This window comes from Mustela nigripes, chromosome 7 (assembly GCF_022355385.1).
Source record: "Mustela nigripes isolate SB6536 chromosome 7, MUSNIG.SB6536, whole genome shotgun sequence".
NCBI classification, from domain to species: domain Eukaryota; kingdom Metazoa; phylum Chordata; class Mammalia; order Carnivora; family Mustelidae; genus Mustela; species Mustela nigripes.
Genome location: NC_081563.1, coordinates 14,734,965 through 14,756,364, shown reverse-complemented (window position 1 = coordinate 14,756,364; position 21,400 = coordinate 14,734,965). Strand labels below are relative to the sequence as shown.

Sequence of the window (21,400 nt, the reverse complement as noted above, 5' to 3'; positions counted from 1 at the left end):
TTCCAGCTCTTCAAATTATAAACCCAACAGTGTTTTCCAAATTTTTAGGGAGAAGGAAAGGAAGGAAGACTTCAGATCCTTTAGTAAGACACAGAAAATAAATACCAATAAGTAACTAATACATAGTAATAAATAGCAGCTAATTATATCATGACTACCCTCACCTTGTAGTCTATATTCGTTATTACATGCCCTTCATCTTCTGGTTTGGTACCTTTTGTTCAAAATGTCCGTTAGCTCCTGAGGTGCCTGGGTGGCTGTCAGTTAAGCATCCTACTCTTAGTTTCAGCCCAGGTCATGATCTTGTTGTGGGATTGAGCCCCACATTGGCCTATGCTCAGTGTGGAGTCTACTTCAGATTCTTTCTCCCTGTTCCTCTTATTCTCTCTCTCACTCTCTCTCTCTCTCTCTCAAAGAAATAAAATCTTTAAGAAAAAGGGGAGGGCTGGGTGGCTCAGTCGGTTAAGGGTCTGCCTTCAGCTCGGGTCATGATCCCAGGATCTTGGGATCCAGTAGCATCAGGCACCTTGCTCAGCACGGAGCCTACTCCTCCCTCTACCTGCTGCTTCCTCTGCTTGTGCTCGCTTTCTGTCTCTCCAACAAATAAATAAAATCTTTTAAAAAAGAGAGAAAAGAGAGTATCTGTTAGCTCCTAAACTGAGCACCCCACTTTCCAGTCTTTACTAACAGGTTGATGGTCATACTGAAGGTGACTCCCCACCCTTCTAGTTTAAATGAATTCTGCATGTCCTCAGGAACCTGTCTATCTCATAAAACTTTCCAACAATGTCAGATAATGAAAATGCATTTCTTCCGATTGTTTTAAGGTGTTTGTACTTTCAACTCATCCTTATGGCTGTAGAGTGATCCAGCGCATCCTCGAGCACTGTACTGCAGAGCAGACCTTACCTATCTTAGAAGAACTCCACCAACACACAGAGCAGTTGGTGCAGGTATCAGCTCCCTAATAGTCTTAAATGTTTGTGTTTTTGAAAATGGTTCAAAACATAGGCAAATATAATGTATTGCTAAATGTAGAAACACATAGTGAGACAAAAAACCTGGTATATTCTCCTGCATGTATACTGCTGAATTTTTAGAAAAAATAATTAACATCTTTTTAAAGAATAATCATTATTCTTAAGGAAAGTAATTTTTAAATTTTGTACTTAGGATCAATATGGCAATTACGTTATTCAGCATGTACTCGAACACGGGCGACCTGAAGACAAAAGCAAAATTGTTTCTGAAATCAGAGGAAAAGTGTTAGCCCTGAGTCAACACAAATTTGCCAGGTATTGCAATATTTTCTGATTCCAAGGGTCAGTTCTTCTAATTCTTTGGCTTTCTTTACTAAACAAAGTAATACATGTAGACCAGCATTAGAATATATCTTCCTTGGGATACCTGGGCGGCTCAGTGAGTTAAGCGTCTGCCTTTGCCTTGGGTGTCCTGGGATGGAGCCTTACATCAGGTTCCTTGTTCAGCAGCGGGCCTACTTCTCCCTCTGCCTGCCGCTCCCCCTGCTTGTGCTCTCTCTCTGACAAATAAATCTTGAAATAAAATTTTAAAAATAAAAATAAAGTAAAAAACTTTAAAAAACATAATCTTTATTTTAGGAGAGGGGGAAAAGCACATACCGAATGTTGCTTTTATTCTCACATGACAAATTTGTTTGCCCACAAATAATCCATTTTTAAAGTCTCTATTCAGAAAATGATTTGTCTCCCCAAACCTATAAGTGCAAATTGCTTAGTGCATGTTAATGAAAATCTCAGACCTTACTGATGACCTGGGTTCCTCTTTTTTAAATTATCATTATTTTAAGAGGCATATAATTAAACTTGTGGGTATCCAGAATGGGTTCTTCTATGATACTAATTTCTGTTTTAAAAGTAAAGGATAAGAGAATTACAAGGGAATACTATCTTGACTTACGTCTTCCGATGTGTTGAGCAAATTCTTTCAAAAGCAAGGATATTTCGCTGTAAAGAAAAAAGTAACAAAATACAGGGTGCCTAAGTGGTGCAGTTAGTTAAGCATCCAATTCTTGGTTTTGGCTAAGGTTATGATCTCAGGGTCAAGATTGAGCCTGGAGTTAGTCTCTGTATTTAGCCAGGAATCCAGTTGGGTTTTTTTCTCCCTCTGTTTCTGCCCCTCCTGCCCCTGCAGGCATGTGCACCTTCCGGCTCTCAAATAAGTAACTCTTCAAAGAAAAAAGTAAGACTGGGTGGCTCAGTCTAGGCGTCTTCCTTTGGCTCAGATCGTGATCCTGGGGTCCTGGGATCCAGCTCTGTGTCAGGCCCTCTGCTCAGTGGGGAGTCTGCCTCTCCCTCCCCTCCTGCCTCTCCTCCCCACTCTTCTCCACCGCCCCTCACTTCCTCTCAAATACGTAAATCTTTTAAATAACTTTCTTTGAAAGTGTATTATACTTAAGTGTATTATACTGTGTATATACTTAATTTTCAGCAATGTAGTAGAAAAGTGTGTTACTCATGCCTCCCGGGCCGAGAGAGCTTTACTGATTGACGAAGTTTGCTGCCAGAATGATGGTCCTCACAGTGCCTTATACACCATGATGAAGGACCAGTATGCCAATTATGTGGTTCAGAAGATGATTGATATGGCTGAACCTGCTCAGAGAAAGATAATCATGCATAAGGTAATACAGTTTATAGCACTTAAAATAGATGATTTGTTTGTGTGACTCAAGGCTACAATTTTAGCTTATTTCATCTCTTCTGTTATAACTGGAGGGGGGAAAAAATCAGTGGATAACCTTTGAAAAATGTAGGTATGGTGTACCATTTTCATTAAATCCCTAAAGGAGTCTCAATAAAATTGCATTCATTCTTATCTTTTTACCTGTCTTTAGCATTGCCCATCCCTGTTTTATTTAAATATATTTGGTTTGCTATAAAACATGGGTTGAACATTAATTTTAAAATCTAATTAGGTTTTCTCACTAACCTAATACATTTTCCTAAAGAGAGAATTTATTTTGATTGGATTTTTTTTTTTTTTTAAACAAGCTAGTTTCTCCCTAGAATCTAATAATTCGTATAATGCATTGATTTCCATGGGGAAAGTGCTAAAAAGAATCTGGACGAAATGCTACATACTGAAATCTTTTTCTAAATCAATTCATTTAAGAAATAGGTGCCTAGGGGCGCCTGGGTGGCTCAGTGGGTTAAAGCCCCTGCCTTCGGCTCAGGTCATGATCCCGGGGTCCTGGGATTGAGCCCCACATTGGGCTTTCTGCTCCACGGGGATTCTGCTTCCCCCTCTTCCTACATGTGATATCTCTCTCTCTGCCTACATGTGATATCTCTCTCTCTCTCTCACTCTCTGTCAAATAAATAATTCTTAAAAAAAAGAAAAGAGAAACAGGTACCTGTTGGCTTGGTTCAGATAAATGTCTGCCTTCAGGGGCGCCTGGGTGGCTCAGTGGGTTAAAGTCTCTGCCTTCGGCTCGGGTCATGACCCCAGGGTCCTGGGATCGAGCCCCGCATCGGGCTCTCTGCTTGGCGGGGAGCCTGCTTCCCTTCCTCTCTCTCTGCCTGCTTGTGATCTCTGTCAAATGAATAAATAAAATCTTTTAAAAAAATAAAAATAAAAAAATAAATGTCTGCCTTTAGCCCAGGTCATGATCCGGGACGAGTCGCACATCAGGCTCCCTGCTCATGCCCTGGCTTCCTCTCTCTCTCTTTCAGATACATTAATAACATCTTCAAAAAAAAAAACAAAAAAACACAACAGGACATATAACTTATTAGGACCTCTTGTCATATTGTCATATAAAGAGAAATATAAGATCATAAGTTTTTTGCCTTTTTAAAAAAGTAATACTTCTGCTTAAAAATACATACTTGTTCAGTCGTATTTTTAAGAACTAACTACATTATTTAACCAATACCATATTTATGACATTTGGATTGTTTCTAGTTTTATAACTGTCATAAGCAGTGCTGTATATAAATGTCTTTGCATAACCATCTGTTTTTGTGGGATGAATTCTTAGGTGTGGAATTGCTGATGCAAAGTATATGAGCATGTTACATGTTGATAGATACTACCAGGTTGCACTCAAAGAATCTGTACACGTTTGCACGTCTACCAGTGTATAAGAATGCTTGTGTTGTCATGATCTCATCAGTACCAGTTACTGTTCCTTAGAAAATTTTTGCCAGTGTGGGCACCTGGGTGGCTCAGTCGGTTAAGCATCTGTCTTCAGCTCAGGCCATGATCCCAGGGTCCAGGGATCGAGCCCCATGTAGGTCTCCCTACTTAGCGGGGAACTTGTCTCTTTTTCCCTCTGTCCCTCCCCTGATTGTGCTCTTTCTCTCCCTCTCTCTCTCTCAAATAAAATGCGTAAAATATTTAAGAAAAGTTTTTTTGACAGTCTGTGTAGAAAGATAATGATATGATTCTTTTCATTTGCATTTTAAAAACTATTAGTGAGATTTTGAACAATTTAAATGTATTAGCCATCACATATCTGATTGCTTATTCATGTCTTTTGCTCCATTTTCTATTGAATTTTTATCCAAGAGACTTGAGCTAGAAAATTCTGTCTTCATCAACTTTAAGAGCTTAATAGTTCACTAGCGATGCTTTCCTGCTGTGTTTAGAGCCCCTCTGCTGTTTGCATTTGTAATAGTGTAGAAGTAGTGGTTTATTTATTCATTGAACAATTGTGAGAGTAGAAGTTTGGAGAGATTGACTAGAATGAACTGCCTTTGCAAACAATTTTTGTTTAAAGGATTTGAACATTAAAATCCGATTATTCTTCTAAATCACTGAAATTTAGGAGTGCTTTTTTAAGATACCAGAAAATAGGATTTACTAAGGAGATTATTTGTTTTTCAGATTCGACCTCACATTACTACTTTGCGCAAATACACATATGGGAAGCATATACTGGCAAAGTTGGAAAAATATTATTTGAAAAATAGCCCAGATCTAGGGCCTATTGGAGGACCACCAAATGGAATGCTGTGAAGGGAAAAGAGAAAGAAGATGATGTAACCATGTGAAAAGAACGTTTCTTTTGTGAATTATCAAAACACAACTCAACTATGAATCCTCAAAATTTTTTTTAAAGCAAAACTATTTATTGACTTTATTCATCCATTTGTAAATTTTTTAAGGTTCTTGTGTATATTTGGGGGGTGGGGGTGGTGAATTATAAATTATATTCAGCCCTGAGTGGAGACCTATCAGATTGGATTGCTGGCAAAGCACAGAATGCCTGTATATGATGTAACTATCAAAAAAAAGCTGTCACATATTTTGTAAATTTTTACCTTGTAAAGTCACAAAAATAGTTTTTAAAGGAAAAAGTACAGTATTCTTTTAATAAACTGGCTTGCAGTCTGGTAGGTCTGTGGACCCCATAGCACAACAGGTTTATAGAGATGTATATAGAAATATAGTCCTTAATTTTTTTTTTGTCCTTCGTGTGAAGCCTTTTATAACCGATTAACAATCAACTGCATAAATATTATTAATATTTTAAAAAAAAGTTAAGTTGTATTTTGGTAATTCACAAACTATCATGCAAATAAAAAAACCGGCAAGTAAGATAAGAATTAAATGATTTGAGATGAAAAGAACTTAATATTATTTACAGGATGTGATTTTAATACAAATACTGCCCTAAAACGTCTCTGGCGATGTACAGATGTATTGTATATACTCACATATGTAATTGTTGTAAGAGGTAGAAAAAAAACAAAATCATGGTGACACTTCCATTCAGTTAAATGCACTAATTGAAAAGTTAAGTCCCTTTTTAACTTTTCAGTTTGGTTTGCAATCTGAGAAAGAGTGGAAATTTGTATATTGTTTTTCTTATAGAATACAAGGACATGTTGAGGAAGTGTTGAGCTTTATTTTGCTTTTTCATAGTAGATTTTGAGAAGGTAGGAACCAGATAGAGGTGAAAGGGGCCACTGAAAAGTGAATTCAATAGCTCAACATTTAAGCATGACTACATATTCAGATAGCTTTTTTTGCTTCCTATAAATATATGCATTGTGTGTGTAGTAATAGATGTAAGTTTACACTTTGAAAGCAAATCTTGTTTCAATGTTTATTATAAAAGCCTTGCTAATTTAGTAGTGATGCTTTCCTTGGTTGTACAGGTGTACATTTGTAAACCTTCATGCTGTAAATGGAATTCGTTTTCTCTCTTTGGGAAACCTTTGCATTTTAGTGTACATTTATGTCCCTGCCCTCTTTGACCTGGCATATAGTGTTGTATAATGTAAATTTATTTCTCCAAATTGAGAGTGATTTTTTAAAATTTTTTTATCTTTATATGGTTTCAGAAATATGAACCAGCTTTCTTTTTATTATTGTGGGAAACATTTTCTTTTATAACATAGTTGTTGACTCTGTTAATATGGACATACTAGGATTTGGATCACTTTCAAGAAGTCAGGGTACTGTGCATAACAGAAAGTATTGGACTGAGATATTTGGTTACCATGGAGGCCAATGCTTTTTCCATCTTATTAAATGTGATGTGATTTTTTTTCTTTGTACAGAAGAGTACTGTATTTTTGAATAGCCTATTCCCAAGTAAGAGCAAATCTGTATGATAACATTTTTTTCTCTGGACATAAGACATAACAGTAACATGATGTACATTTACAAGCGGCCTTATGTACATTTCCCAACAATCTTTTTAAGGCAAAATTGTGACCATATGTGTATAATTAAAATCGTTTTTAATCCTTTGCCTATGAAAATATTTTGGAAAAAAAACTTGCTTTGTATATTCAGTTTCTGAAAGATAAAAGAAAGTGCTTTGTATTTTGTTGAAGTCAGTATTTTGTATAAAACCATTTATGTTGACCCACTTCTGTTTAGTGCTGAAAACTAATGAACCATGCTATCTCTTTCGATTGAACATGTAAGGGATTTTTTATTAGAAGTCTGCAGAAGAAAAGCATTCTTCTGAGCACAATATTGAATAAAAAGGTTTTATCACTTAGCTGTTCATATCATGAGCCTAAAAATAATGGCATAAAGTTTGGGGTGCCAGGCATACTTTTTCATGTTTGATGTTGAGTTATTCTAATTTTCTAACCCAACATTCCGTGTTGAGTCCATTAAATCCAGCCACTTGTCACTGTCCCCTCTCCTAGTCATACTGGTTCATAGCGTGTCCCGGTCACAGTGGCAATGCTTTCCTCCCACATGTAAAGCTGCTCTCTCCCACCCCATCCTACTTTGTTTTGCTAGCCGCAGAGTGTCTTGGCCCCGTGTTGAAATTTGTTCCCAGTATCAACTCATGATTGTGAGCTGATACCCAAGTTGTTCTTGCTGGAGATAGGTAAGTGACTTTGCTGGATTTGCATAGTTGAATTCCTGGTTTTCCTTTTTCCTACCCTCTATTGGCACGGGCAGTTACCGCTGCAAATTTAGAAAGCCCTAGGGGATGGCTGGGAGATGGAACCTTCTTAGGGTTTTGCTGTTTCCGTGTATCCCGGTGTTGACACCCCAAACTTCCCAATACTTTGGGGCCTATTCTAGAAGAGTGTCTATTACTGTAGAAATTTTATGGTCTGCCATTTTGGTGCCCACCTCTCTGATTCCATTGTAACTTGGCTTGGAGTTTGCTAAAATCGGAACATCACATTTCAGAATAAAGAAACTTTAATTGGGCAGAACCACTTAGACTTTACTCTTGAGTGTCTCCTTTTGATATGGATTGTTTCTGGACCAGTTTGTCTAAGTCCTGGCTCTTCTTGGTTCATATGAAATAATGTTATCTTCACTTTGTATATTATGTATAAATTAGAAAATGAAAAATGTGTGAATAACATTGTATGAAATAAACCTGGTCTTGTGTTTTTCTCTAGATAAAACACCCTTCTGTACCTCAATTATAATTGAGATTGCCCATTCAAGTTTACTCTGATTTAAGGAAAGGCAAGTATTTTTATCACATGGATGCAAATCTGGGGCTACTGATTACTCTGATGGTATTTCTATCTTTTGATTAGTATTTAGGATCTCTTGTCTAATTACATAGAGTGATTACACACTTCATAGGATGAAACTTTTAGCCTGTTTCCTTGATAAAATGATACTCAAGGTTGTTTTGAGGATTAAATTAAATCACTTACCTTTACCTATAGGTGTTTGTTTCCTTTCCACACGAACTTCCAGAGACTGTTGTCTAAAGGAGAAAACAGTTTGGGTTCAGGCTTGGATTTGAAGTTTACCTTGCGACTTACTTTGTGACCTTGGGTGTGTTAACTCAGCCTCAGTATCACCCCCGGTACCATGGATGAGTACTATTTAGGTCATTGATTTTAAGAGTTGAGAGTATCTTAAAAAGATACGTAGAACATAGAATGCTAATATATAATATATAGAAATGCTAACACTATTTCCGTTCTCCTCTCCCTTATAGCTATTCAGTTTTAGGTTTTTTAAAGATTTCATTTATTTGACAGAGATCAAGTAGGCAGAGAGAGCAGGGGAAGCAGACCCCCTGCTGAGCAGAGACATCCCCCCCCCCCCCCCCCCATGCGGGGCTTGATCCCAGGACAGGCAGAGGCTTAACCCACTGAGCCACCCAGGTGCCCTGCTATTCGTTTTGTTTTAAACCATACAGATAATTTGATATAATCCAAAGTAGAGATCGACATAAAACTACAAGCATTTCCGGCGCCTGGGTGGCTCAGTGGTTTAGGCCTCTGCCTTTGGCTCGGGTTGTGATCTCCGGGTCCTGGGATTGAGCCCCACGTCGGGCTCTCTGCTCAGCGGGGAGCCTGCTCCCCCCACCCCCCGCCTCTCCGCCTACTTGTGATCTCTCGCTGTCTATCAAATAAATAAAAATCTTTAAAAAAAAAGTATGTGCATTTTCATCATACACATTTTTAATTTTATGCCAGTTTTAATTTCATCTTGTTTTGTTTCTGTTCTAAGCTGAAAGCAACCCTTCTGGAATTGTTGACCTATCCCACATCTTAGAGATGAAATTAAGGGACCCTAGAAAAAGTAAATATACATCGTCCAATCCTAGATTACTAACCTAAGAAAGTCAAGTTTCCTAAGGTTACCTGGATAGTAGTAGTTTTAAGCGCCCTCCTGACTGATTTCCCAGGAAGGTTGTGGTTGGCGGTGGGCCAGGGGGAGGGCGAAGGATCCCCAGGGGAGCAGTGTTCACTGTCTACCTTACTGGCTGGCTTTCCAGGTCCGATTTAACATCTGATGGGATTTGAATGCTCCAGACAGGGAACGACTGAACACAGGTGAGAAGCAGGGAGCACTGTGGCAATGGGTGCTCGCCTCCAGGAGGCTGCCGTGCGCAAGAGCGCCCAGCGCCATTGTGTGATCCCGGCCTGCTAGGCTTCAGGGTTACCCATCCGTAAAGTTGGAACACTGTCGGCTACTGGAGTGGCTCAGCCGATTAAGCCTCTGCCCTCGGCTCATGTCATAATCCCAGAACCCTTGGATGAGTCCCACATCAAGTCCTATGTTGGGCTCCCTGCTCAGTGGGGGGTCTGCTTCCTCTGCCTCTGTCCCTCCCCCTGCTCACGCACTCGTGCTTTCTCTCTCTCAAAATATTAAAAAGTCAGAATACTCAGCTGCACACAGAACCTTGGATCTGAGTGTTTGGTACTAAGAACCTAAGAGACCTACAGACAAATCTTACAGGAGGCTCACAGTTCGGTAACATTTTTGTTTAACTTCATTACCTCCATATCCTGTAGATAGTTTCTCATTTCTTCAGTGTTTCAGTCACAGAACTTTTTTTTTTTTTTTCTAAATATTCACCAGGAATTTAAATCAAATGAAATGGACCTGTAGTTTGAAGAAAAAATGGCTAGGTTGAGCTTAATTCAAGTTTTCTTGGACATCAGTCTTACGGTTCAGAATCAGGACTCTGGGATCAGCTGAGATTCCAAACCTTTAGCTTTACATCATTAGGTAAATGGTTTCAACTTTTAAGCCTTCCTCTCTTCATGTGTAGGCACGGGAAATGAGACCTACCTACTAGAATTGCAAATTGCAAGGATTAAATGAGATATGTGGTGAGTGACTTCTGTTACAGTGAGTTAAAAGGTTGGGGGAGGGGTTTTAATTTGCCTACATGCAGCCTCAAAACAGGGAGATTGGAGCTCATTCATGTTTCTGCATATGAGCCGATAAATCTCAAGTCGGTAGGAAAATAAAGATATGATTAAGGAATTTAACAGCATTTTAGTTATTGGTACATTTAATCTTTTGGGGGGGGGCGGGTACTAATACAAGTAATAGCTTTGCCCTGATGGCTGCCAGGATGTGAATAGGGAGTTGCCCGATGTCCGGGAGCAGTGGAGTGACCTGTCTGCGTGGTGGGCAAAGCCTGGAAGTAGCAAGAACCTGGAGGGAGGGCGAGGTTGGCCCTGCAGGTGACAGACGTCCGCATCGTGACGTCCAAGCCGGTCTCACCTCAGTTTCACCCCAGGTCTTTTATGGGAAGAAGCCCTGAGAAGTTGGGTCTCAGCTCCTGGTGGGTTCGTCTTACACCAAGGGTCGGGGGAAGCATGGGGATCACCCTGGAGGAGAGGAGGGATGTTGGGGAGCCTTCCCTGCCCCCACTTTGAAAGTCAGTTCTGACATCACCCAGGACACCTTCTATTGAGTAGAATGCAGTAGGTTTCACCGAAGAGAATTAGAAAAGAAGGCCAAAAATACACCTTTCTAGTAGTAGAAATACTACTAGAAATATATCTTAGAAATGTTTGAAATACATTTCCTTATAACTCCTAGGTTAGAGATAATCTCATCTGGAATAAACCATTTGGGCCAACTTCAAAATGAGTAGCCGTGCTGTGTATCAAAGCTTGGGGTATCAAAGGCTACTCAGAGAAAAACATCTCTGCAAGAAAGTCTGTAGATAATTTAAGAAGCTAGTAAGAGGGGGACGCCTGGGTGGCTCAGTTGGTTGGATGACTGCTTTCGGCTCAGGTCATGATCCCGGAGTCCCCCGGATCGAGTCCCGCATCGGGCTCCCAGCTCCATGGGGAGTCTGCTTCTCCCTCGCTCATGCTCTCTCTCACATAAATAAACAAAATCTTAAAAAAAAAAAAAAAAAAAAAAAGCTAGTAAGGGGTGCCTGGATGGCACAGTCAGGTGAGTGGCTGACTCCTGGTTTCTGCTTGGGTCACGATCTCAAGGTTGTAAGAGCAAACAACACCGAGGCTGGGGCCCGCATGCTCAGCACAGAATCCCCTTCAGATTCCTTCATCTTCTGCTCCTCCCCCTCCCTAAAACAAATCTTTTTTTAAAAGGTAGTAAAAAATTACAAAAGAAATAGAAAGGATTAATAATAAGCTCCACAAAAAAGGAATGGGTTTGACTGGTTAAAAAGAAAAATGAGACATACTCTTGGCAAATCAGAATTTTAAAAAATAGGTGAAAGACACAACTGGGATTTATGAAATTGCAAGTTTTTTAAAATTATAGAACATTATATAAAAAGTCTCCCTATAAGGGCGCCTGGGTGGCTCAGTCAAGTGTCTGACTCGATTTTGGCTCAAGTCATGATCTCGGGGTGGGGAGACTGAGCCCCGCACTGAGCTCTGTGCCCAGCAGAGAGTCTGCTTAGGATTCAGTCTCTCCCTCTGCCCCTCCCCCTATTCAATCTCCCTCTCAAATCTTTTTTTTTTTTTTTTAAGATTTATCTATTTCACAGATCACAAGTAGGCAGAGGCAGGCGCAGAGAGAGGGGGAAGCAGGCTCCCTGCGGAACAGAGAGTCCGATGCGGGACTCAATCCCAGGACCCCGGGATCATGACCCGAGCCAAAGGCAGAGGCTTTGACCCACTGAGCCACCCAGGCATCCATCAAATAAATATTTTAAAAAACAAGTGTAACTATAGATTAAAAATCAAGTTTCCTAGGGAAATATCAAGTTCCAGAATTAAGGAATAATAGAAAACATAAATAGACTAATAACTATAAAAGTAAAAAGCTAGTCAAAAGAATCAAGTTGAAGGTCTCACATTGCTTGATGTCAAAACTTACTACAAACCTACAGTAATAATACTGTAATAATACTAATAGTAATAATACCTACAGTAAAACTGTTTGCGGGGCGCCTGGGTGGCTCAGTGGGTTAAGCCTCTGCCATCGGTTTAGGTCATGATCTCAGGGTCCTGGGATTGAGTCCTGCATCGGGCTCTCTGCTCAGCGCTGAGCCCGCTTCCCGCTCTCTCTCTGCCTGCCTTTGCCTGTGATCTCTCTCTCTCTCTCTGTCAAATAAATAAATAAAATCTTTAAAAAAAACAACAACACAGTATTTGGATGTTAATGACACATTGTGATCATTTTACAATATATACAAATACTGAATCATGCATGTTATACATCTGAAACTAATACAGTGTTATATTTCAATTATACCTCATTTTTTTATTTAAAAAATAAGTGTGGTACTAGCACATGTTTATAGCAGCATTGTTCACAATAGCTAAAAGAAACAATCCAAGTGCCCATCAATAGATGAATGAATAAACAAAATGTGGTCCATACATATACTGGAATATTGTTTAGCCTTAAAAAGAAAGGAAGTTTTTTGACACATACTGTAAGGTGAATAAACTTGACATTATGATATGTGAAACCACAACAAGGCATACTATCTGATTCCCCTTAGATGAGGTTATTTAAAGTAGTTAAAATTATAGAAACAAGAGTGGTTTCGTGTTTAATGGGTATAGAGTTTTAGTTTTGCAAGATGAAAAAGTTCTGGATATCTGCTGTGTAACAATGTGAATTACTACTGAACCATACACCTAAAGATGGCTAAGATCGTAAAAAAGGAAAAGGAAGGGAGGGAGGGAGGGGGAAAAGAAAAAGAAGGAAAGAAAAGAAAAAAGAAGGTAGTCAAAGATGTAGAAGGTCATGAGCCCAGACTGTTTAAGGGATAGGTTGTGTAAATCTTTTTTTTTTTTTTTTTTTTTTTTTTTTTTTAGGATTTTTATGTATTCATTTGAGACAGATACAGAGAGAAAGAGCATGAACCAGGGGAAGGGCAGAGGGAGAGGGAGAAGCAGACTCCCTGCTGAGCTGGGAGCCCAATGCAGGTTTCAATTCCAGAACCCGGAGACCATGCCTGAGCTGAAGGCCAGTGCGTAACCATCTGACCCACCCAGGTACCTCAAGTTCTGTAAATCTTTAAGGAACATACAATGCCTACCTAGTTTATGTACATTTTACGGAGCATGGAAAACAATGAAAATTTCCCAGGTTATTCTACAAAACTCTAACAACCTTGAAAACAAAACGGAACTAAAGTGCACACAAACCATAAAAGTGGGCCATTTTCATATATCATAGATGCAAGACTTTTAATATGTAAATCAGTCCAATGCGATTGCATTCCTGTATTAGAGATTAAAAGGCAGTCTTAACATTTACCCAATCATTACATTCCTACCTATTTACCCAAATGAGCTGGAAACTTAGGTCTACACAAAACACTGCACACAGACTTTTTATAGCAGCTTTAATCATAATTGCCCACTTCAAAGCAAACAAGATGTCCTTCAGTAGGTGAGTGGTTAAGCGAACTGACACATGCAGACGACGGAATATTATTCAGAGATGAAATGACCCATCAAACCATAGGACATGGAAGAAGCTTAAATGCATATTGCTCAGCAAAAGAAACCAATCTGAAAAGGCTCCATACCATATGATTCCAACTACATGACATTCTGGAAAAGGCAAAACTAGACGGTGAAAAGATCAGGCGTTGCCAAGAATTGGGAGGAGGTAGGAAGAGAGCAGAGGGGCAGTCGGGATTTCTGCATGTCTTACCACACTGTGGTTATGTGACCTGGGGAGAAAACAAACATCCAAATCAAGGCAGGCCCTTTCCAGTCTCCACAGAGGTCAGTTTTGATCCTGAAATCATGAGCTGGTACCAGAAGCAGTAACAGCAGTAGCTGGAAAGTACAGGACACTTACTAAGTGCCAGGTGTTAAGTGATTTGCATATATTCTCCCATTTCCCCCCAGGACAACTATGTTAGGATGGGACTGGTCTCTCTCTCTCTCTCTCTCTATATATATATATATGTGTGTGTGTGTGTGTGTGTGTGTGTGTGTGTGTGTGTGTGTGTGATTTGATTTATTTATTTGAGAGAAAGAGAGCAAGAGACAGAGCACAAGCTTGGAGGGGAGGGAGGCAGAGGGAGAAGCCAGCACTCTGGGATCATGACCTGAACTGAAGGCAGACGCTTAATCCACTGAGCCATCCAAGCGTTCCTTCTTTTTATTTGAGAAAGAGAGCTGGGGCGCACCAGCGGGGGGTAGCGGGGGAGAGGGAGAGAGACAACCAGACTCCCTGCTGAGCCGGGAGCCTGATCCCAGGTCTCTGGGATCATGACCTGAGCCAAAGGCAGCCACTCAGCAGACTGAACCCCACAGGTGCCCCAGTTAGGGACTAGTCTTATACACCTTTTACAGATGGCAAAGCTGAGGCTTAGAGGGCTTGGATGACTTGTCCAGGGAGACAGGGCCAGAGCCAACCCACTTGGAGGCTGTGCAGAGGCTCTCGGAAGTCAGCCTCCCGCAGGGCCCAGGGGCAGCTGATGTGGGGAAACACATGATGCACTCCACGAGTCATGGCTTTAGCTGGTTGCGGCCCTGAAGGGTTGGGGGTCCTGGCTTACTAGCCCTTCTGATTCTGATTCTGCTAGAAAACCAGAAATCTGGATTCCTATATACAATTTCCTTACGGAAATCTCTCCTTTTTAAAAAAACACTGTGAGGGCAAAACATTTCTCCAAGCCAAATGCTGCCTTGGGGGCTGTTGGTCACCTCTGCCTAATATAGTCCCAGTACCGGGAGGCAGAGACACCTTCTGTCTGTGCGGTGAATGCGCCACGCGCCTGGGCTCCACGCTTGTACCCGCAGCCACAAGCCTTCTGCTGCCTGCCTGCCTGCCTTCCCCTTCAGAGCCCACCTGAGAGTCTCCCCGGGGGCCTTAGAATGCCTCACTTCTCTGCTAGCTTGGTTTACCAGGCCTGCCCCCAAGAGCTAAGTGCTGTGTGTGTGATCTCTCCTGTAATTGTCACAACAATCCGAGTTCGGGAGGCTTCAGCACATTGGTCCAGGTCACAGGGGAGAGGGCTGCGAAGCTGAGGCTCTACCTACCTCTCCCAGACCCCTGTCCTGTCCTCAGCATCACTGACATGCAGGCCTGTGCATGTGCCCAGGCTAAGCCCTTGACGGTGCTTATCTCATTTAGTCCTACTCCTCTGTGTAGGTACTGGTAGTTCCCCAGTTCTTAGAGGAGCAAATCAAAACACAGAGAGGCTAACTTACTGGCTCAAGGTCACACAGCTGAGGCCCAAGCTAAGAACGTGCTGGAGGAAATTGCATCTTGCTGCTAGCTGAGACGGCAGGGGTGCGTGAGACAGACACGGTGTGCCATCTGAGAACATCAGCCCCTGAGCCTCTTGCCAACAGGGGTCTGAGTCAGGGAAAACCCAGCGGCGTCTCAGATGCCCGGTCCCTGGGAAGTAGGGACAGGCTGCCATGGGCCAGAGACAAGCAGCCCCACCCCAGGAAGTGGCTCCAGATGAATCAGTCTGACGGCACCTGCAGGGTGAGGCTGGCGTTGGCTCACCTGCCTGCCTGCCAAAGAGCTTCCTGTCCAAGCTTCCCACAAAGGCTGCTCCCGAGGTGGAGCTGGGCAGCCCTGCAGCTCTGCACACGTTTTATCAAATGAACGAACAACAGTTCATCTTCCTCCAAAAACAAAAAACAGAACCAAAAAATGCTCAGAGACAAGAGAGTCCTCAGGTCTCCTTAGGGTGGCGGGATAGGCAGCATCAGGTGATAAACACAATCCCCCGCCAGGGGAAGGCTTCAGAGAAGTAACTCTGATTTGGATGTGTGGATGGCAACAGAGAAGCAGCATGTGCAGTTCAGTCCACTTTCAGTGCCCCAGGCACTGGCGGCTTCAAACATCCCTGAGCCCAGGAGTGCAAACAGACCCATGTAAGTTACACAGCTCTGGCTCTCCACGAAAACAAACATGCAACAAAAACTACCTCGCACCTTTCATTCTTCACGGATCCCCCTGGACTCCAGCAGAGCCACCTGCAGACCAGGATGAAGACCTCCTGTGGAGCCCCCGGTAGCATGTCTGCCACCCCGTGAGAGTGGCCCCAGCCATGTGAGCAGAGCAGAGGGACTGCATGGAAACACCCCATCCCTCCAACTTCCTTCTCGTCAAGATTTCTTTTGGGGAAAGAGGTTGTTAGGGGATGTGAATCAAATCCAGAATTTAATACAGTCCAGGACTGGGGAGCTAGTGGGGTCACCCCACCACCCCCCTGGGGACTTATCAGCAGCACCTTCAGAAACATCCTTCTCCCACCTCCCCACACGCAACTGTCCTCCCCACACTCTTCTGGGGCAGGTGCAGAAGGCCAGGTTGACCAGTGTATTGTCAGGGTCCCTGGCGAGGGTAGAAAATCCGGATAACCATGTCTGAAGAAACGCAGAAGTCGATCCCTCCATCATGCACACAGCTGCGTGGGCAGTCCCAGGCTGGTGTGCTGCTTCGTTGCCTGGGGACCCAAGCTCCTTCTACCTGGTCCTCTGCCATGCGCGGTCTCTGTTCTCAAGTTTACTTCATGTCCAAGATGACTGCTCCAGCTGCATCCATCGTATCTGCATCCCAGCCAGGAGGAAGGAAACACAGGGAAGGAGAAGAACCTGTTTTTCCCTTTGACACCTCCCTCAGTGTATGGACACCCTCTCTGCTCCTGTCCCACTGGCAAAATCCTCATGGTGCCAAAGATAGTCTTTATTTCTAATGGCCAAGAGGCCTGTTAAAATGTAGGGGTGCTGGGGCGCCTGGGTGGCTCAGTGGGGTAAGCCTCTGCCTTCAGCTCAGGTCATGATCTGAGGGTCCTGGGATCGAGACCCTCATCAGCTCTTTGCTCAGTGGGGACCCTGCCCCCTGCCTGCCTCTCTGCCAACTTGTGATCTCTGTTAAATAAATAAAATATTTTTTAAAAATGTAGGAGTGATTTTACTGAAAAAAAAGGGAGAAAACAACAAATATGGGGAGCAACCAGGAGTGTCTGCCCAAGCAGCCATCAATAAAAGGCTTCAGTAAAACATTTCATAATAATAAGGGTCAGTCAAAATCAAATGACAATGAGATATTTTACTTGCATCAGACTGACAAAATATAAAATGTCCAATAAATGCCAAGTTATATAGAGGATGTGGAAAAACGGGAGCTCTCATAACTGCTGCTCAGTATAAATTGCTATGGACCCTTTTGGAGAATAATTTGGGCAAATTAGAGCAATTCCTAAAAAGCTGAATACAGTTGTATCTAAAACCCAGCTGTATCTACCTTTAGAGAAAGTCTCCCATGCACTCCTGGAGAAAGGTGCAAGAACTGATGGCAACATTGTATATAAATAATACTGAAGAGCTGGAAACAACCAGATGTCCTTGGGTAAACAAACTGTGATATATGCATCCGATAAATACTAACACGGCAAGGAAGGCAAGCAACCCAGAGGCGCAGGGATTAACACGGGTAATCTCAAAAGGTAAATTGGGGGTGCCTGGGTGGCTCAGTGGGTTAAGCTGCTGCCTTCGGCTCAGGTCATGATCTCAGGGTCCTGGGATCGAGGCCCGCATCGGGCTCTCTGCTCAGCGGGGAGCCTGCTTCCCTCTCTCTCTCTCTCTCTCTGCCTGCCTCTCTGTCTACTTGTGATCTCTCTCTGTCAAATAAATAAAATCTTTAAAAAAAAAAAATCAAAAGGTAAATTGGGATGACTCAGTGGAATCGATAATGTTTCATTTCACACGAAAATAATAAAAAGAAAAGAAAAAAAGACTATGTTAAGATTTGATAAACTGAGTAGTCATTGCATAAGTTTTTATTATGTTATTATTTTGGGAGGTAGGTATTGCAAGTGAGGTGGAGTTTTTTCGCATTCTTTTTATTGTAAAATATATGTAATGTAAATTTTACCATTTAAAAAAAGATTTTATTTATTTGACAGAGACGGGGGCAGGGGGCAACAGCACAATTGGGGGAGCGGCAGGCAGAGGGAGAAGCAAACTTCTCGCTGAGCAGGGAGCCTGACGCAGGACTCCACCCCAGGACCCTGGGATCATGACCCGAGCTGAAGGCACACACTTAATGGACTGAACCACCCAGCTCTCTCTCTATATATAGATTGATATACCTGAAATTTAAAAACTGAATAATACTATAGACTTAAAAATTCTCCTACCCTGTCGCCATCCCATATTCTTCCCCTAGAAGAAACATTTTTCCATACATACATAGTCACTGTACATTACACAGGTTTTGTGTTTTTAAAAAAAAATTGTGGCCCTACCACATAAAGATCACTCCTTTACTTACTTTTTTCACCTAAAAATAAGCTTTGAAAAATTTTGCATGTCAGGACTTAAACACCTGCTTTATTTTCAAGACTGTTGTACAGGGATGCCTGGGTGGCTCAGTCCGGTCAGCCTGTGCACTGGGCTCAGGTCCTGATCCCGGAGTCCGCTTCTCCCTCTGCCCCTCCTCCTGCTTGTGCTCTCTCTCTCTCAAATAAATAAATAAAATATTTTTTTTAAAAATAAAAAGTGTTGTATAGTTTTCCACAGGGTGGGAATACTCACATTTATATCACCTTTCTTTCTTCTTTCTTTCTTTCTGTCTGTCTGTCTTTCTTTCTTTCAGATTTTATTTATTTATTTGACAGACAGAGATCACAAGTAGGCAGAGAGGCAGCCAGGGAGAGAAAGGAGGAAGCAGGCTCCCTGCTGAGCAGAGAGCCCGATGCGGGGCTCAATCCCAGGACCCTGAGATCATGACCCAAGCCGAAGGCAGAGGCTTTAACCCACTGAGCCACCCAGGCGCCCCTATATCACTTTTCTTTTACTGATGATTAAGACATGCCCGTTGGACCCTGGGGAAAACTCTTGGGGAGAGTAAGCTCACCGAGGCAGAGCTCCCGAGTGGAGAACTAAGAGCATTGTAAGTGTTGATAGTTGCCGACTTGCTTGAGGACACCTGTGCCAGTTCAGGTGCCTACTCAGCAAAGGGCAGCCGTGCACCCAGGGTCCCACAGACACCACGCCCCACCTCTTGTGGTCCGGCCCCTCCCCGCCGGCCGCCCCCTGGGGGCAGCCGTGTGCATTGCCCCACAATGACACCCCGGGAAGAATGAGAGGAATGAGGTTCAGGAGACACTGGCCCTGCCTTCCTGGAACTTTCTTTCTCTTAGTGGGAAAGGGAAGAAACATTTAAGGCAGTTAGGGATTCACCAGGGATGCTACGGAACGTATTTCATAACCCATGTTAGGAACACAGATCAGGATGAGGACTCTGCCTTGGTTCCTCCAGGCAGGAGGCTAGAGGCCCCGAGCTCAGTCAGATATTAACTCTTTAGTTGCTAGATTTATGAAGGTCTTGGAGGGTGTGGGGGTGGGTCCCAAGGTAGGGACCTGATGAGCACAGCGGGGGCGGATGGCTGTATCTGTGCATATGGGCTCATCTCAGCTGCTTTCAAAGAAAAGGCTAGTTTGTTGACATCGGGCTGGAGAAGAAGCAAGCAGGCCAGGGGGCAGCTGGGCCAAGAGCGAGTTCTGAACCTCTACTTCCCTTCTTTCCGTCCATGCCCCCTTGTGGCTTCTCTTTTGGGTCCCTCAGTCTGCCCAGAGAAATCCACCTTGATCTGGGGCAAATGTACTGTCAGAAAGAAACACTAAACTGGTGGTTTTTGAAAAGACCATCAACCTCCCACCCCTCCTTCTCTATTTTATGCAGAGGGAAAAGGGAGATTCCAAACTGACCTATTTTTTCCTCCACATTGGGTTAAAAGGACTAGAGAACTAACTTCAGACCATGGAGCCAGCTCCCAGGAGACACACATTTATCACATTTATCACATTTCCTTTTCTACGGAAAGGGCTTTTTAACCCACCGGGACACCCAGAGCTCCCAGAGAGACCCTGCCTGGTGTCATGCTATTGGGTGACCCGTGATACCAAGGCACTCAGGGACCACACATTAGGTCCCCCAAACCCTGATGAACATCTATCATCCCCATGGCAGACCTGGGGAATCAGACCCCAAAATGGGGAGTTGCCAGGATTACCCAAGGTCTGTCCCTCCAGAGCAGGGACAAAAATAGGGCTGAGTGCTGTTCGGAGGGCATCTATCTTTTAGTGCTCTGGTTGGGGAGTGCGGCTGCATGGGTCTGGACGGGCCTGCTGGGAAGGAGGAGAACCCAGCGGCCCACAGCAGATTGTCTCAGCCTACCTGTATAAGCAAGACTCAGGAATGTTTAAATGGCTTAAAGAGAAATACTGGGGACTGCTGAGAGGCCAAGACACTTCAGAAGCCCTTGTTGGTTCCCAGTTCAGGCCAACGGAGGACAGCCCTGCCAGCTGCGGGGAGAAGATGGGTGAGGACACGCCATCTTTGATCTGCTGGTCCAGGTACGAAGGTCATTTGGCACCATGACCACCGCCTACTAGATGCCATGCAGGGCCGGCAGGTTCTTCCCCTTTTCTCTCAAGGCCCGTTGCACTACACCCACAGGCCTTCCATAACCTTTTTGCACAGAGGTTCCTGAAGGGTGTTGGACACACTGAGAGGGGCAGCGCCTCTCCCGGAATCACAAAGGATCACAACTCAAGTGGTTCTCCTCAGATCTGCAGGCCAGAGGAGGCCTGACCTGGGAAGAAAGCCCTTCAGTTTTCCATTTAGACTCAGAGCCTAAAGAGAGAAGGTAGTCTTCTACAGAAAGACACAGAAAACGTTTTTTTTCTTCCCTTTTACAGCCAGTCCTGAGCATGTCCTGCTGTTCAAAGCAAGGCCCCAAGTTTTCAGCACTTTCTGGAGTGCTGGCAGAAGGCGAGGGCATGTGGGAACCTGTCCTTGGGGAAGTGGGGACGCTGGGACCCCTTCCGAAGCCGGACCAGAGGATGGAGGAGGGCTCCATCGGTTTAAGGCCCCTTCACCCCGAGGCGCCGCACAGCCCGAAAAGGTTCCCGCCGCCGGGATCTGGGGAGTCTAACGCACCTGGAGAACGCTCGGTGCCCACGCCCAGAGGGCGCTGCAGACTGGCGCTCACGGTCGGAGACCGACGCCCGCCTCTCCCGCCCCTCTCCCGGACAGCGCCCCACTACACTGGGTTGGGGCGGAAGGGGGTGCGCCCCGGGCCCCGCCACCCAGGAGCAGCACAGCTGAAACGCCGGGCACAACAGCCTGTGGGGGACCACAGCTCCGCAGGAAGACGAGGTTCTCCTGCTTCGCGCAGCGAGAGGGGGGCGGGGCCGGGGGCGGGGCCAGGGCGCCGGGGGTGGGGCGTTGCGAGGAGGCCGGG

At 43.7% G+C, this 21,400-nt stretch overlaps 1 protein-coding gene and 1 long non-coding RNA gene across 8 annotated transcripts in view; one reads left to right on the top strand and one right to left on the bottom strand.

The window, feature by feature from the left end:
- Positions 1-7,000, top strand: part of PUM2 (pumilio RNA binding family member 2) — a 102,758-nt gene extending 95,758 nt beyond the window's left edge. For all 7 annotated transcript variants that reach the window (XM_059405198.1, XM_059405197.1, XM_059405194.1 and 4 more), the window contains 4 exons: positions 828-953; positions 1,174-1,295; positions 2,470-2,662; positions 4,870-7,000. In XM_059405198.1, coding sequence (XP_059261181.1) covers positions 828-953; positions 1,174-1,295; positions 2,470-2,662; positions 4,870-5,001 — 573 coding nt within the window. In that variant the 3' untranslated portion in view covers positions 5,002-7,000. The remainder of the gene's footprint in view (positions 1-827; positions 954-1,173; positions 1,296-2,469; positions 2,663-4,869) is intronic.
- A 9,289-nt stretch (positions 7,001-16,289) lies between these two features.
- Positions 16,290-21,347, bottom strand: LOC132022233 (uncharacterized). Its single transcript, XR_009405554.1, has 2 exons — positions 21,097-21,347; positions 16,290-16,697 (listed from the first exon to the last, which is right to left on the bottom strand). It is a non-coding gene; the product is annotated as an uncharacterized LOC132022233 (long non-coding RNA).
- Positions 21,348-21,400: the final 53 nt, after the last annotated feature.